At 41.8% G+C, this 17,155-nt stretch overlaps 2 protein-coding genes across 12 annotated transcripts in view; one reads left to right on the forward strand and one right to left on the reverse strand.

Moving 5' to 3' along the window:
• Positions 1-17,155, reverse strand: part of VPS41 (VPS41 subunit of HOPS complex) — a 198,690-nt gene that overhangs the window by 146,240 nt on the left and 35,295 nt on the right. The window lies entirely within an intron of this gene.
• On the forward strand, positions 7,428-16,369 carry LOC101148271 (uncharacterized). 10 transcript variants are annotated; one of them, XR_010134644.1, is made up of 7 exons: positions 7,448-7,638; positions 7,732-7,974; positions 10,989-11,046; positions 11,479-11,737; positions 12,482-12,672; positions 14,736-14,793; positions 14,968-15,322. XR_010134644.1 is itself a non-coding variant. In XM_063708480.1 (3 exons), the coding sequence occupies exons 1-3, from the start codon at positions 14,445-14,447 to the stop codon at positions 15,843-15,845; spliced, it is 639 nt and encodes a 212-aa protein (XP_063564550.1). In that variant the 5' UTR covers positions 13,657-14,444; the 3' UTR covers positions 15,846-16,369. The 10 variants fall into 10 exon arrangements, 1 of the variants encoding a protein (XP_063564550.1); XR_010134642.1 differs by lacking the exon at positions 14,968-15,322 and adding an exon at positions 15,332-16,351 and having other exon boundaries at positions 7,452-7,638; positions 7,732-7,964; XR_010134643.1 differs by having other exon boundaries at positions 7,452-7,638; positions 7,732-7,964; positions 12,482-12,676.

Genomic DNA, 17,155 nt, shown 5'->3' on the forward strand with positions numbered 1-17,155 from the left:
CAGATTTTCAGCAAAAACTGGTGATCAGAGATTTTAAGTAATTTCCTCAAGACATACAGTGGGTAGAGGAGAAGCTAAAGTTCAAATTCAGTTATGAGTGCTCTAAAGTCAATACCTTCTATAACACACTCCAAAATCTCCTAAGAAAATGATGCTACAAATCACAACACAAGCCTATTCTAAACCTAGAAATAATTATAAACTGTGTGATCATTAGAAAATGTTTTAAAATAAGTTTATTTAGCAGGTGCATTAGCTAGCTATTGTTGTGTAACAAATTATGCCAACACTTGCTGATTTACTTACTTTATTATTATTTTCTATAGAGACTCATTATGTTGCCCAGGCTGGACTCAAACTCATAGGTTCAAGAAATCTTCTTGCCTCAGCCTTCCAAGTAGCTAAGACCACAAGCATGTGCCACACTCCTGGCCACCAAAATGTACTGATTTAAAACAACAATAAATATGTATTCGTTTACAGTTTCTAAGGGTAGGCAATTCAGAAGTGGCTTAGCTGAGTGGTTCACTGAGGACTTCTCACGGCGTTGCAGACAAGATGTCAGCTAGGGCTGTAACTATCAGAAGGCCTGACTGGGTTTAGAGGATCTGCTTCCAAGATGGCTCAATCAAATGGCTGGCAAGTTGGTCCTCACTGTTGGCAGAAGTTGCCAACACTCTTGGATCACTCACTCCGGAGGAAGCCACTTGCCATGTTCTGATCAAGCAGCCCTGTGGAGGGGTCCATGAAGCAAGAATGATCCAAGAGGAAACAAAGTGGAAGCCCCATCCATGTTTCATATGGTCTCAGATGGAACACTGTCATTTCTACAATATCCTTTCAGTCATATGGGTCAGTCATGATTCAGTGTGGGAGGTGCAGGCACAGAGCATGAATAATAGGAGGTAAGGATCACTGGAGGCCATAATGCAGGCTATTTCGTGTCTACTGATAAGCTGTCTTAAATTTAATTCCCTTGTTATACATAAGCTACTAGCTGTTTATTTCGGATGCAAGTATTAAAAACAAAGATGATATACCTGTTATTAACTTTCCAAGAATAACTTTAAGAACTAATAGCAACAAAAGGGAAGTATATGCACAGTTATCCATAGGGCCTACACATTTCTATGAAAAGGTAGTGATAATCTACCCAACCCAAGGAGCTGTTACACCTCAAAACTGACCTGTTTTTAACAGAAAATATAAAATAGCTAATTAGCCAAGTCTAAAAAATGTGAAAAAATAAAACTGCAAAAAACAACAGACACTTCTACTTATGTATCTACAAGCAAAAAAGAGAAATCATTACAAAGTTAAGGCTAAATGTAGCACAGATGATGTGTGCATTCTGAAGTAAACATGTTAAATACAAATTGAATCCTGAGTGTTAGTCTTTATAATAAGATGCCACATGTTGCTCAAGTCTGGACATCAAATGTGCATCCAATGTGAAAAGTTAATTCTAGCCTCTTGACTATTTTGCATAAAAGCACTCATCCACGGACCATTAGATAAAGTTACTGTAAATAAGGTTTTCCTGTCTTACTTATAAGTGAAAACTAAATAATTTCTCACACATAAATATACAAAAATAAACGTTTTCACAACACAGCTCAGTGAAGCATCCTTACTGGGTTTCAAAAACCATAAATAAAATGAAAACTCCAATATTAGGCATTTGATGTATCATTTCACGCTTTTCTGACAGGTATCTTTTATGTTAAGTTAAAAGCAGGGTAAAGGTGAATTTTTTAAGGTTTTTTTTTTCCTTCTTGCTGTAAACAAAGAAAATAGAAAGTGATTCAAAAATACGATTCATGGAGGTTATTCTGCTGCTGCTGACTCTATATCACACTTTAAATAAAAAACATTTAAAAATCTAGTAGATTATAGAGTTTCTCTTTAACTAAAAAAAATAATAATAGAAAAAAGGTTTTCATGCAGTTTGGACTTCCATGGTAAACAACCCAGTGTTAATAAAAAGCAAATCAATAATTTTTGTTAAATTTTAATAATCCTACAAACCTACAAATAAAACCATCAACAGTCTGAGTTGAGATGACAGTTAACTGCGTTTCTATGACAACCTAGTGGAATAGTACAAGTCCTGACTTGCAGCTAAGCGAAGATATGAACAGAGTGACATTTACCCATACAAGAAAAATTTGCGGCTTTCTTTTAAAAAGAATCAATTCCTCAACTCACATAGATTTTTACTAAGTGTAGAGCACTTTTAATTAAAGACAAGTCCTTTATACCATCCTACAGAATTCTAAACACTATCTGAAAATAAATGTCACATCATGGTCAATCTTACTGAGTTTTGGACTTAGGAGGAGGGAAATTACTTTTAAGGATAACAAATTAAAGCATTTAAAGACTTCTCCCTGAAAAACTGTTTAGTAATGTTGTTACAGTGTTACCATGGGGTAAATTTTCATGGAGGAAGTCCTGTTTACCTAACTTGGTCTTGTATACCAACAAGAATATTTTACATTTCTTTTCACCTAATAACTTAAAAATTTGTATATAAGAAATTGATTTTTTGAGTGTTTACAACCAAAAATAATTGTGCAGAATGGGTTCTACATTTTTCATCTTGTTTAAACATATCTTTCACATATATTGGTACATTTTATATGGCATCACTGTTACAGGCCAAATGAAGACTTGAATTTTACTTTTTAAAAATATGTGTCACATGAATTCTAGGGGTTAAGAGAAAGATCATTACATTTTCTACTGTTACTACTTATACAGAACTTAAAATGTCACCTCTGAATACCATTTCTTTATTAAAATCCGTTTTGTTTTGTTTTTACAAAATAAAATGATACTCAATATACTGATTGGGGAAAGGTGAGATATCTTATAAAGCCCAAATTAGGCTGGTAGAAACCACCACCAGTGGAGCACTCCTCAACTATTCACATCTCACTCTGTGGAGATGACCTTCATCCTCTCCAGCTTCACCTGAGAAAGACCTCAGCTGAACCTCCAGGAATTTTAATAAGATGAATGGTTTAGTTGGTTTCATGTCATCAACTACATCTGACTAGGGGCAAATCCTTTTAATAAATATCCAATGTTTTAAAGCTAGATACAATAGGGAAACACTAATATCCTCAAAAGAAATTCACACACAAACACACACAAAAAAAACCTTTCATGCAGTTTGAACTTCCACAGTAAAAAACCAACTATTAATAAAAAGAAAATCGATAACCAACCCTGGGGATGAAGCTATAAAATACAGGTTTTCTTCCTCTAGAACATTCTTTCTAGAACTCTAATTACCTATGGGGAATTGAAATATCCAAAATTAGTAGTGGACCTTACAAGCTTAACATAGAAAAAACAGCTATCAAAATCCTGTATCAGAACATTTGAATTTTAGGAAATTTGCATTTTAAAAAATTCTCTCTTTACAAATAATTCAATTTGTAGAAGCCCTACGACTAAAATATTTCTTTGCTATTACTATTAAGAGGAGAGAATAGAAAGATAAAACGCAGTTGGTACCAAATACAAATAAATTTTTAAGAGCATAATTAAAATTAATACAATCAATCAAAACACATCTTGAGTTTCAAAAACATATAACAATATTTTAAGGAATAGTTCCAGTCACTATCACGGGATATTAACATATTAACAACACGCACAAAAGGCAACATACACAGGAGCTACATATTATTGGATATTCACATTTATTTGAAACTATAACATTATCACTAAAAGTACATGAATAATATAGGACATCTCCAAATTTCTCACATTCGTATTAAAGTTTTCCATAAAGTGTAGAAAAGATCCAAGATGAGAAAAAAGAATGCCTAAAAAAGAACCTGAAGGTAAAGTTCAAAATGAATCAAAAAGTCTTCAATCAGCTTTGTATCGCCCACCGCACCTCATCCCAAGAAAGAATGCTACTTCCTTAAAAAGACAACTGTAACTATTAATACTGTATGCTATAGTTCTATTAAAGAAAGATCATTTTATTTACACACAAAGATGACTATCTGGTAGGAAAGATGGCTTTATAGATCCTTCTAAAGTGTCAAAACGTATCAAGAAAACTACATAAACAAGCTGAAAGAGTAACTTCTGGTTTCCATTAATAACACAAGGTATTATAGCTGCCTCAATGACCAAACTTTTTAAGAACGTGACATGAAGATAATGGAATTCATCTACAATAAAACAACTGTGGTCAAAGCTCCCAGCATGCCTTTCCATCAGACTGCTGAGAGATAGGCAATTACATTCATATTTATATGAATGCAAAAAATGTTGTTAAATTTTCAACTTACAAGCAATATTGCTATTAAGGAAAAAATATATTAATTTTTAAAGTAGCTGAAATTAGGAGCTGATAAATGTAATCTGGATGGCACGGGTCTACTTTTTCAAACAGAAAACTCAGCATGAGTTTACTATACCCACATATTATTATTTAAAGCATAAAATACATACGGTTAAATGAGTAGTTCTCAGCCAGAGGTGATTTTTATCCCCCAGGGACATTTATTTGGCAATGTCTAGAGTCATTTTCGTTGTCACAGTTGGGTGGGGGAAAGGTGCTACTGACATCTAGCAGGTAGAGGCCAGGGATTATGCTAAACAATTTACAATGCACAAGACACTCTCCCAGAACAAAAAATTATCCAGCCCAAAGTGCCAGTAGCCCCAAGGTTGAAAAATTCTGGATTAAATAAATTTCACAAGATAAAATATTACATTTACATTAAAATCTGTTTTCAAAGACAATTTAATAACAAAAAGAAATGTTCTCACAATGTCTTTCTAAGTGAAAGAATAGGTCATAAAACCTGCTTTGTATGATCCAAATTTTATTTAAGAAATGTATATGCATATATGGGGGGAAGATGAGAAGAATAAACACCAATATAGTAATTTCCCTAAGGTCGGTTTCTTCCTCTGTAGAATGGGGATGATAATAGAAATCACATCACCGGGTTGCTGTAACAATTAAAGATAGCAAATGAAAAAAATCACTGTTGTGAGCTATTGCCAATATTTTCTAAATTTTCTAAAACAAACATATTTATTATAAAAATGGTTCAACATCCTCTTCAACACTTTGTATCTACTGAGCTAAGATTTTTATCTCTCAAAGCTGCTTTCCTTTACCGTAACACACTAACCAGAAAACTGAGAAGAAGTTGAGCCCCTAATAATTGAGGAGCTCTACTTAAGATTCACAAGATATGCAGTCTTCATAAACCCTGGTCTCTCCTGTGCCCTGTAGTATTAGAATTTCATGTTCAATTCAAGGAGGAAAAAATAAGGTGAAGGTTCCCATGTCCTAAGCCACATACCATAAACAGGATCAACTCCCATCATTTAGTTTATATTGGGAAAGCGATAAGAATATATAGAAGAGGGGAAAAAATGAGAAAAGCAAATAAGCTTTTCATTTCCTTCTAGCCATATGGAATAACCTCACCAATCTTCAAGCTATGCCATTCAGGTGGACAATTTCCGCCACTAAAGCCAACATAACCCTCTTTTCCTTTCTTGCCAATATCCCTTGGTGATCACAAGATCCTCAGAAGCAGAGTTTATGCCTTTTCATTGTTCTGAACTGCACCTAACAGAACTGTGGGTGCCTAATAAAGACCAGTGAAAACAAACGTATGTAGTAACAGCAGACCAGGTTTGGTAAGCAGCTTTTCTAAGACATTCTCATTTAGATTTCCACACAGGAAATCCAAATCATAGAATATTAACCAAAGGAACCTCAGAGATCATCTAAACTATGTGTTACTTCGCAGACACAGAGAAGGAGGGGTAAAAGGGGGAGCAGGGAGGTAGAGGCACCAAACAGAAGGAAAGGGCTGGCAATTTTGAAATACTGTAAACTAGAATTATAGATAAATTTATAGAAGTGGAACTATATCATCTTCTAGCAGTAGAAGCAAATAGAGGTCCTGCAAACTCAGTTGTCACAAAAACTTACACTTATTTCTAATAAATCTATGTTGTTATACGAAAAAGGAAAATGCTGAAGCTCTTCGAATTATTTTGTTTGAGAGGAGATTAAATGCCTGTCGAGCATTTCCAATTGCACATTCCATAAGCCAAGTGCAAAGAAGCAACTTGCTAACCACCCCCACCAAAGCCTCTACCAGTTTCTCAATAATTTCCAAGAAAAATTAGATAAAGATAAAAACTCACTATAGCAGTAAGCATTAAAATGATTACCAAAATCAAGGAGAAACTGACACATTTGTTGAATCTAAATTCCTGACATATTCTGATTTGTTTCAAGAAACATAACCCACCTGAACAAAAGGTATTCAGATGATTTCTAGCTCTCCCACCAACCCTCTGTGCCCAAGACTGGGGCTGAGCTTGCCCCAGCCTCACAGAGCCGACCCCTGCCCGGGTATACCCCTTAGCTACTCTTTTCCAGAAGGAGAACTATGCTTGCAGCCTCTGCCCACTGTATCTCCAATCCTCACACATTTTAGCCCTGACCACCATCTTTCTACATCTTTCTTCCACAGGCTGAGACTCTAAACCTCTATCACCTGGGCAGTGCCCTCCATGGTCTGGGAGTCCAGCCTTAAGCAGTGCAGGACCAAAGGACCTCTAATAGCAGGAAGGTGGGCACTGCAGGGACCAGAGAAAACTAACAAAAGTAAAGCTAAAATGAATTAATAAACCAGAAAAAAAATAGTAAGTCCAAGCATTAATACCTTTTACAGACAAATTGAATATGAGACACACAAAAAAACAGTGAGAAAATAAAAGCCATTAAAGTACTATCTATCTCATGCAGAAAGGCACATGGCTCAGGCTGTTTTAGTGGCAAGTTCTATTAAAAACCTTCAAAGAATGGAAAATTCCCAACTTATTTAAGCTGCCCCATAAGAGGCAAATACAAAAACTTCCAAATTCATTTTGATAACCATGATATCAAAACTCCCAAACAGTACACCAAAAACAACAAAAAATATACATAAAATTCTGTCATCTCATGTAGAAATGTAAATGTAGAAAGTCTAAATATCATAAATCAAACCCAGCATATATTAATAAAAAACATGTAAGATCAAATATTGCAAAAACACAAAGACTGAGTATTAGGAAATCTGACGTCATTTGATAAGTCAGAGGAAAAAGAAAACGCAGGGCCATCCTGACAGACACTGCAGACAGCATTTATAAAGTTCAACACTTGTTTCTGATCTTAAAAAAGCTTTCAGTAAATAAAAAGGTTTCTTTACAGAAGAGCTAAGAATGAAGAGCCACAAATGACCGTTTGAAATCAGAAGTCAACATGATATGGAGCAATGAAATAAGAGAAACATTCCCATCATCAGCAGGAAACAACACACAGGTGCCAACAATCACTTCTGCTTTTTTCAAATCCACTCCCCTTTGCTCACATTCCCGCCTGAGCTCCACCTTCTCAGATGAGCAGCAGCATTAGATTCTCATAGGAGAACGCACCCTGTTGTGAACCGGGCATGTGAGGGATCTAGGTTGCGCTGTCCTTATGAGAATCTAATACCTATTGATCTGTCACTTTCTCCCATCACGCTCAGGTGGGACCATCCAGTTTCAGGAAAACAAGCTTAACACGCCCACTGATTCTACATTATGGTGAGTTCTATAATTATTTTATTATATATTACAGTGTAATAATGGAAATGAAGTGCCTAATAAATGTAAACGTGCTTAAATCTTTTGGCCCAGCTCCTACCTCCCGGCAACCTCGCCAGGCCCAGAACTCTCTCCAGTCAGCCTCTACAGACCAAGCTCATGACTCACAATGGCCTATTTAGGCCCATACCCTACCTCACGGCAGTCTCCGCAGATGAGCCTACTGCCTCACAACAGCCTCCACAGGCACAGCTCCATCGTTACAATGGCCTCTTTAGACCCAGCTCCTGCCTCCCAGCCTTCTCTCCAGGCCCTGAAGTTTCTCCGTAAGTTGAGGTAGCTGGGACTGTAGGTATACATGACGATACTTGGCTAATTTTTAAATTGTTTTGTAGGCATGGGGTCTCACTTTGTTGGCCAGGCTGGTGTCAAACTAATGGCCTCAAGTGACCCTTCCACCCCTGCCTCCCATCCTAGAGGTATGTGCCACCACAAGGAGCACTTGTTCAATTTTCTAAAGAAAAAATTTCTAAAGTAAGGCTGTGGGATGATGGCAGGAAGACAAAAGAAAAACGAAGAATAAGTTAAAATGACTTATTCACACATATTCTTTTGACAGCAAGAAGAACTTTTAGTACATACATTCCTTACAAACAAACAAACGGCAGATAAACAATGTTGTACAGGAACTTCAACACACACTGTACAATATTCCCACTTTGCTGACATAAGTTATGGAAATTTCATGGTTTACTTGAGTGTCGCTACCAGTATTTTGCTTCTCTGATGATTTTTATCAACTTCCTCATCTGTTAACTTCTCTCCAAGGTATGTCATGTCACGACATACTGCCGCTGCACGAACATGGCCAGTGTCTTCCTATTAAACATGTAGAATGCTTTCCTAATATCTCTTTTTACTCTCTTTGTGTTGTGCATTTTCCTTACTTTTATTGTCAGAAACTCCAGAAAGTCAGTCGTACTAATTTATCACGATTTGCTTTATTAATTTATACTTTGCTTATATGGAATTTTGCCCAACAGACCTCATTACAATTTCTAACCTGTTTTATTTTGTTTTTTTTTCTGAGACAGGGTCTCCCTCTGTTGTCCAAGGCTGGAGGGTAGTAGTGCTATCGCAGCTGACTGCAGCCTCAACCTTCCAGGCTGAAGCGATCCTCCCATCTCAACCTCCCAAGTAGCTGAGACTACAGGTGCTTGCCACTATGCCCAACTAATATTTGGAATTTTCGTATACGTGGATTCCAGAGGGGTGACAAGCGAAACGTGAGTAAGCATGGATTTCGGTATATGCAGAGATGGGGGGCTGGAACTAATTCTGTATACTGAGGGACAGCCACTGTATATGTTTTTACAATTACGCTGTAGGATACATACTGTTGCATAGCCTTGAAAATAATAATTTTTAATTGAGTGGAATAATAATAATAATATTGCTAAAAGTAGCAGCTGGCCAGGTGTGGTGGCTCACACTGGTAATCGCAACACTTTGGGAGGCTGAGGCAGGAGGATGGCTTGAGGCCAAGAGTTTGCGATAGGCCTTGGAAACAAAGGGGGAGTCACCATCCCTACCGAAAAATACATGAATTAGCCTAGTGTGGTGGCATGTTCCTGTAGTCCCAGCTACTTGGGAGGCTGAGGTGGGAGGATCACTTGAGCCCAGGGAGGCTGAGACTGCAGTGAGTCATGATCAGGCCTCTGCACTCCAGCCTGGGTGACAGAGTGAGACCCTGTCTCAAAACAACAAAAAAGTAGCAGCTAACATCAACTGACCTTTTACCAGGTGCCTATTGATACCATAGTTTAATTTCTTAGAACTGTTTCTTATTTCACTTACCAACTCTGTCTTCAGTTACTCCCAGATTTTTACTGTGTGTGTACAGATGACCTTTTGTTTAGATTGAATTGTCTCCCCAGAAGTAAGATTACTGTGAGTCATGGTGAATGGACATTCTCATTACCCTTGATGTAAATTGACAGGGTTTTGGGTGCCTCCCAGCTATAATCTTAGCACTTTGGGAGGCTAAGAGAGGAGGATTGCTTGAGGCCAAGAGTTGGAGGAGGCAGTATGGCAGTATGGTGAGACCCTGTCTCCATTATTTTAAAAAATTGACAGGCTTTACCCGGGAAGGCTTATACACAATTTAAACACCCCTCATAGTATAAGAAAGTGCCCATTTCACTGCACCTTTGCCAGCACAGGGTATTATAATTTAGTAAGTCATTTTTTGTTTGATTATTTTAAATAGACAAAACACTTCATGTTACTTTACTTGTCACATTTCAACATCTTTCCTCAGCTTATTAGCTCTATTTCTTTTCTGTCTGTAAATGGTTGTTGTTGTTTTGTTCTTTGAGACAGGGTCTTGCTCTGTCACCAGGCTGGACTGTAGTGGCATAATCATGCCTCACTGCAGCCTTGACCTCCCAGGCTCAAACTTCAGCATTCCGAGTAGCTGGGACTACAAGTGTGCACCACCACTCCCAGCTAACTTTTTTCTTCTTTTGGATAGAGACAGGGTCTCACTGTGTTGTCCAGACCGGTCTCTAGCTCCTGGCCTTAAGCAATCCTCCTGCATTAGCTTCTCAAATTGCTGGAATTTCAGGCATGAGCCACCATGCCTGGCCTGGGCTAGTCCTGTATTCTCTAGAGTTCTCTTTACTTTGTGCTAGCCAATCTCTCATTATGCTGTTCACCTGTTATAATGAATAATTCTCCGTATTAAATTTTACCACTTTAAACTTTTGAGTGGTTTATGCTTCCTGATTGGACTCTGACTAATATGTTAGGAAGGGTCCCAGGAGGTAAACCCACACAGATGGGATTTGGGCATAGGTTTGGTTTCCCAGGGGGCAGTGCTGAGCTCTTTGCCAGTGGGAAATGGGATGCTGGTGATTTCCAGGAAGTGACCTCACAATGACTCAAGCTACCACTTACTGTTGATTGTGACGAAATGCCAGCTGAGGCACATGCCTTGGGAGCTAAGTGGTTGCTGCCCTTGACCACTATGAAGACTGGTGTGGGAAGGGTCGCTTTGGATGCACTTGAGCAGGGGTCCCCAACCCCTGAGCCATGGAGCCCTAGGGAGCCACACAGCAGGAGGTGAGTGGTGTCGAGTGAGGGAGTGAGGGAAGCTTCGTCTGTATTTACAGCCACTCCCCTTTGCTCACATTCCCGCCTGAGCTCCACCTTCTCAGATGAGCAGCAGCATTAGATTCTCATAGGAGAATGCACCCTGTTGTGAACCGTGCATGTGAGGGATCTAGGTTGCGCTGTCCTTATGAGAATCTAATACCTATTGATCTGTCACTTTCTCCCATCACGCTCAGGTGGGACCATCCAGTTTCAGGAAAACAAGCTTAATACGCCCACTGATTCTACATTATGGTGAGTTCTATAATTATTTTATTATATATTGGATATATAATATATATATTTATTATATATATTAATATATCAAATATATTTATTATATATTAATATATTAAATATATTTATTATATATTTAATATATTAAATATATTTATTATATATTTAATATATTAAATATATTTATTATATATAAATATATTAAATATATTTATTATATATATTAATATATAAATACATTTATTATGTATTAATATATTTATTATATATATTAATATATTAAATATATTTATTATGTATTAATATATTTATTATATAAATATATTAAATATATTTATTATATATATTAATATATTAAATTTATTAATATATTAAATATATTATTATATATTATAATAATGGAAATAAAGTGCCTAATAAATGTAAATGTGCTTAAATCTTTTGGCCCAGCTCCTACCTCCCGGCAGCCTCTCCAGGCCCAGAACTTTCTCCAGTCAGCCTCTACAGACCAAGCTCATGACTCACAATGGCCTATTTAGGCCCATACCCTACCTCATGGCAGTCTCCGCAGATGAGCCTACTGCCTCACAACAGCCTCCACAGGCACAGCTCCATCGTTACAATGGCCTCTTTAGACCCAGCCCCTGCCTCCCAGCCTTCTCTCCAGGCCCTGAAGTTTCTCCATAAGTTGAGGCAGCTGGGACTGTAGGTATACATGACGATACTTGGCTAATTTTTAAATTGTTTTGTAGACATGGGGTCTCACTTTGTTGGCCAGGCTGGTGTCAAACTAATGGCCTCAAGTGACCCTTCCACCCCTGCCTCCCATCCTAGAGGTATGTGCCACCACAAGGAGCACTTGTTCAATTTTCTAAAGAAAAAATTTCTAAAGTAAGGCTGTGGGATGATGGCAGGAAGATAAAAGAAAAACAGAAGAATAAGTTAAAATGACTTATTCACACATATTCTTTTGACAGCAAGAAGAACTTTTAGTATATACATTCCTTACAAACAAACAAACGGCAGATAAACAATGTTGTATAGGAACTTCAACACACACTGTACAATATTCCCACTTTGCTGACATAAGTTATGGAAATTTCATGGTTTACTTGAGTGTCGCTACCAGTATTTTGCTTCTCTGATGATTTATCAACTTCCTCATCTGTTAACTTCTCTCCAAGGTATGTCATGTCACGACATACTGCCGCTGCATGAACACAGCCAGTGTCTTCCTATTAAACATGTAGAATGCTTTCCTAATTTCTTTTTACTCTCTGTCTTTGTGTTGTGCATTTTCCTTACTTTTATTGTCAGAAACTCCAGAAAGTCAATCGTACTAATTTATCACGATTTGCTTTACTAATTTATACTTTGCTTATATGGAATTTTGCCCAACAGACCTCATTACAATTTCTAACCTGTTTTATTTTGTTTTTTTTTTCTGAGACAGGGTCTCCCTCTGTTGTCCAAGGCTGGAGGGTAGTAGTGCTATCGCAGCTGACTGCAGCCTCAACCTTCCAGGCTGAAGCGATCCTCCCACCTCAACCTCCCACGTGGCTGAGACTACAGGTGCTTGCCACTATGCCCAACTAATATTTGGAATTTTCGTATACGTGGATTCCAGAGGGGTGACAGCGAAACGTGAGTAAGCATGGATTTTGGTATATGTAGAGATGGGGGGCTGGAACTAATTCTGTATACTGAGGGACGGCCACTGTATATGTTTTTACAATTACGCTGTAGGATACATACTGTTGCATAGCCTTGAAAATAATAATTTTTAATTGAGTGGAATAATAATAATAATATTGCTAAAAGTAGCAGCTGGCCAGGTGTGGTGGTTCACACTGGTAATCACAACACTTTGGGAGGCTGAGGCAGGAGGATGGCTTGAGGCCAAGAGTTTGCGATAGGCCTTGGAAACAAAGGGGGAGTCACCATCCCTACCGAAAAATACATGAATTAGCCTAGTGTGGTGGCATGTTCCTGTAGTCCCAGCTACTTGGGAGGCTGAGGTGGGAGGATCACTTGAGCCCAGGGAGGCTGAGACTGCAGTGAGTCATGATCAGGCCTCTGCACTCCAGCCTGGGTGACAGAGTGAGACCCTGTCTCAAAACAACAAAAAAGTAGCAGCTAACATCAACTGACCTTTTATACCAGGTGCCTATAGATATCATAGTTTAATTTCTTAGAACTGTTTCTTATTTCACTTACCAACTCTGTCTTCAGTTACTCCCAGATTTCTACTGTGTGTGTACAGATGACCTTTTGTTTAGATTGAATTGTCTCCCCAGAAGTAAGATTACTGTGAGTCATGGTGAATGGACATTCTCATTACCCTTGATGTAAATTGACAGGGTTTTGGGTGCCTCCCAGCTATAATCTTAGCACTTTGGGAGGCTAAGAGAGGAGGATTGCTTGAGGCCAAGAGTTGGAGGAGGCAGTATGGCAGTATGGTGAGACCCTGTCTCCATTATTTTAAAAAATTGACAGGCTTTACCCGGGAAGGCTTATACACAATTTAAACACCCCTCATAGTATAAGAAAGTGCCCATTTCACTGCACCTTTGCCAGCACAGGGTATTATAATTTAGTAAGTCATTTTTTGTTTGATTATTTTAGATAAAAGACCTCATATTACTTTACTTGTCACATTTCAACATCTTTCCTTAGCTTATTAGCTCTATCTCTTTTCTGTCTGTAAATGGTTGTTGTTGTTTTGTTCTTTGAGACAGGGTCTTGCTCTGTCACCAGGTTGGACTGTAGTGGCATAATCATGCCTCACTGCAGCCTTGACCTCCCAGGCTCAAACTTCAGCATTCCGAGTAGCTGGGACTACAAGTGTGCACCACCACTCCCAGCTAACTTTTTTCTTTTTTTTGGATAGAGACAGGGTCTCACTGTGTTGTCCAGACCGGTCTCTAGCTCCTGGCCTTAAGCAATCCTCCTGCATTAGCTTCTCAAATTGCTGGAATTTCAGGCATGAGCCACCATGCCTGGCCTGGGCTAGTCCTGTATTCTCTAGAGTTCTCTTTACTTTGTGCTAGCCAATCTCTCATTATGCTGTTCACCTGTTATAATGAATAATTCTCCGTATTAAATTTTACCACTTTAAACTTTTGAGTGGTTTATGCTTCCTGATTGGACTCTGACTAATATGTTAGGAAGGGTCCCAGGAGGTAAACCCACACAGATGGGATTTGGGCATAGGTTTGGTTTCCCAGGGGGCAGTGCTGAGCTCTTTGCCAGTGGGAAATGGGATGCTGGTGATTTCCAGGAAGTGACCTCACAATGACTCAAGCTACCACTTACTGTTGATTGTGACGAAATGCCAGCTGAGGCACATGCCTTGGGAGCTAAGTGGTTGCTGCCCTTGACCACTATGAAGACTGGTGTGGGAAGGGTCGCTTTGGATGCACTTGAGCAGGGGTCCCCAACCCCTGAGCCATGGAGCCCTAGGGAGCCACACAGCAGGAGGTGAGTGGTGTCGAGTGAGGGAGTGAGGGAAGCTTCGTCTGTATTTACAGCCACTCCCCTTTGCTCACATTCCCGCCTGAGCTCCACCTTCTCAGATGAGCAGCAGCATTAGATTCTCATAGGAGAATGCACCCTGTTGTGAACCGTGCATGTGAGGGATCTAGGTTGCGCTGTCCTTATGAGAATCTAATACCTATTGATCTGTCACTTTCTCCCATCACGCTCAGGTGGGACCATCCAGTTTCAGGAAAACAAGCTTAATACGCCCACTGATTCTACATTATGGTGAGTTCTATAATTATTTTATTATATATTGGATATATAATAAATATATTAATATATTAAATATGTTAATATATTAAATATATAAATATATTAATATATTAAATATATTATATATTGTAATAATGGAAATAAAGTGCCTAATAAATGTAAATGTGCTTAAATCTTTTGGCCCAGCTCCTACCTCCCGGCAGCCTCTCCAGGCCCAGAACTTTCTCCAGTCAGCCTCTACAGACTAAGCTCATGACTCACAATGGCCTATTTAGGCCCATACCCTACCTCATGGCAGTCTCCGCAGATGAGCCTACTGCCTCACAACAGCCTCCACAGGCACAGCTCCATCGTTACAATGGCCTCTTTAGACCCAGCTCCTACCTCCCAGCCTTCTCTCCAGGCCCTGAGCTTTCTCAAGTCGACCTCACCAGGCCCAGCTCATGCTTCTTTGCAGCCTCTCCAGGCCCAGCTCCTGCATCTTGGCCCCTCCAGGCCCAGCCTCTGCCTCCCGTCAGCCTCTACAGTCCCAACATCTGCCTCACAGCAGATTCTTCAGGCCCAGCATCTGCCTCACTGTGGACCCCCCAAGCCAAGCTCCCAACCTTTCAGCAGCTTTTACACACCCAGCTCCCGCCTGCCAGTGGCCTCTTCAGGCCCATGGGGCTCATTCCTCACAACAGCCTTTCCAGGCCCAGCTTTTCCCTTCCGGCGGCCTCTCTGGGCTGAGAACCTCCTCAAGTCGGCCTCTCCAGACCCACTTGCACCCTCCGGGCGTCCTCTCTGGGCGAAGCTCCTCTTCCTGGCTGCGTCTCCAGGCCCGACTCCTGCCTCTCAACAACCTCTTTGGACTCAGTGCCTACCCATCTCCTGGCGTCCTTCGTCGGCCCACAGCTTCCTCAAGCCAAGCTCCCCAGGCCCAGGTCAGGCCTCACGGTGGCCTCTCCACGATGAGCTCCTGCCCTCCCATGGCACCTGCAGGCCCCAAATGGTCTCCGGTCGGTGGGCTCCTCCACGCCAAGCTTGGGCCTCCCGGCGACCTCTGCAGGCCCAAGTTGTCCTGAAGTCGGCATCTCCCGGCCCTGCCTCCCAGCAAGTAAGCAAGCTCTTTTGGCTCAACTCCTGCCCAGCTCCCAACCGCCTTTGTAGGTCCCGAACTTTCTCCAGCCAAGTTCTTTGGGCCTAATTCCTGCCGCCCGGTGGCCTGTACGGGCCCAGCAATGGTTGGAGAACGGCCTCTGCAGGTCCCGCTCTTGCCTCCCAGGGGCCTCTCCAGGCCCAGCTCTTGCCCCCACGGCGGCCTCCCGGGGCCAAGTCCCTGCCTGCCTCCCAGCAGCCCACGTGCGGCCCAGCTCCTCCCTCACGGTGGCCTGTTGATGCCCATGCCTCTAGTACCCTGCCCAGAGGCATGAGCCCCTGCCACACACTGGCTCCTCCCACGCTGAGAGAGGTCAGCGTGAGCCCTTGCCTCACACCGGCCCCTCCCACGCTGAGAGGGGTCAGCGTGAGCCCCTTGCCTCACACCGGCCCCTCCCACGCTGAGAGAGGTCGGCGTGAGCCCTTGCCTCACACCGGCCCCTCCCACGCTGAGAGAGGTCGGCGTGAGCCCTTGCCTCACACCGGCCCCTCCCACGCTGAGAGAGGTCGGCGTGAGCCCTTGCCTCACACCGGCCCCTCCCACGCTGAGAGAGGTCGGCGTGAGCCCTTGCCTCACACCGGCCCCTCCCACGCTGAGAGAGGTCGGCGTGAGCCCTTGCCTCACACCGGCCCCTCCCACGCTGAGAGAGGTCGGCGTGAGCCCTTGCCTCACACCGGCCCCTCCCACGCTGAGAGAGGTCGGCGTGAGCCCTTGCCTCACACCGGCCCCTCCCACGCTGAGAGAGGTCAACGTGAGCCCCTTGCCTCACACCGGCCCCTCCCACGCTGACAGAGGTCAGCCTGAGCCCCTTGCCTCACACCGGCCCCTCCCTCGCTGACAGAGGTCAACCTGAGCCCCTTGCCTCACACTGGCCCCTCCCACGCTGAGAGGTCGGCGTGAGCCCTTGCCTCACACCGGCCCCTCCCACGCTGAGAGAGGTCGGCGTGAGCCCTTGCCTCACACCGGCCCCTCCCACGCTGAGAGAGGTCAACATGAGCCCCTTGCCTCACACCGGTCCCTCCCATGCTGACAGAGGTCAGCCTGAGCCCCTTGCCTCACACCGGCCCCTCCCACGCTGAGAGAGGTCAGCCTGAGCCCCTTGCCTCACACCGGCCCCTCCCTCGCTGACAGAGGTCAGCGTGAGCCCTTGCCTCACACTGGCCCCTCCCACGCTGAGAGAGGTCAACATGAGCCCCTTGCCTCACACCGGCCCCTCTCACACTGACAGAGGTCAGC

The sequence above is a fragment of the Gorilla gorilla genome, chromosome 6 (assembly GCF_029281585.2).
Source record: "Gorilla gorilla gorilla isolate KB3781 chromosome 6, NHGRI_mGorGor1-v2.1_pri, whole genome shotgun sequence".
Lineage (NCBI taxonomy): Eukaryota > Metazoa > Chordata > Mammalia > Primates > Hominidae > Gorilla > Gorilla gorilla.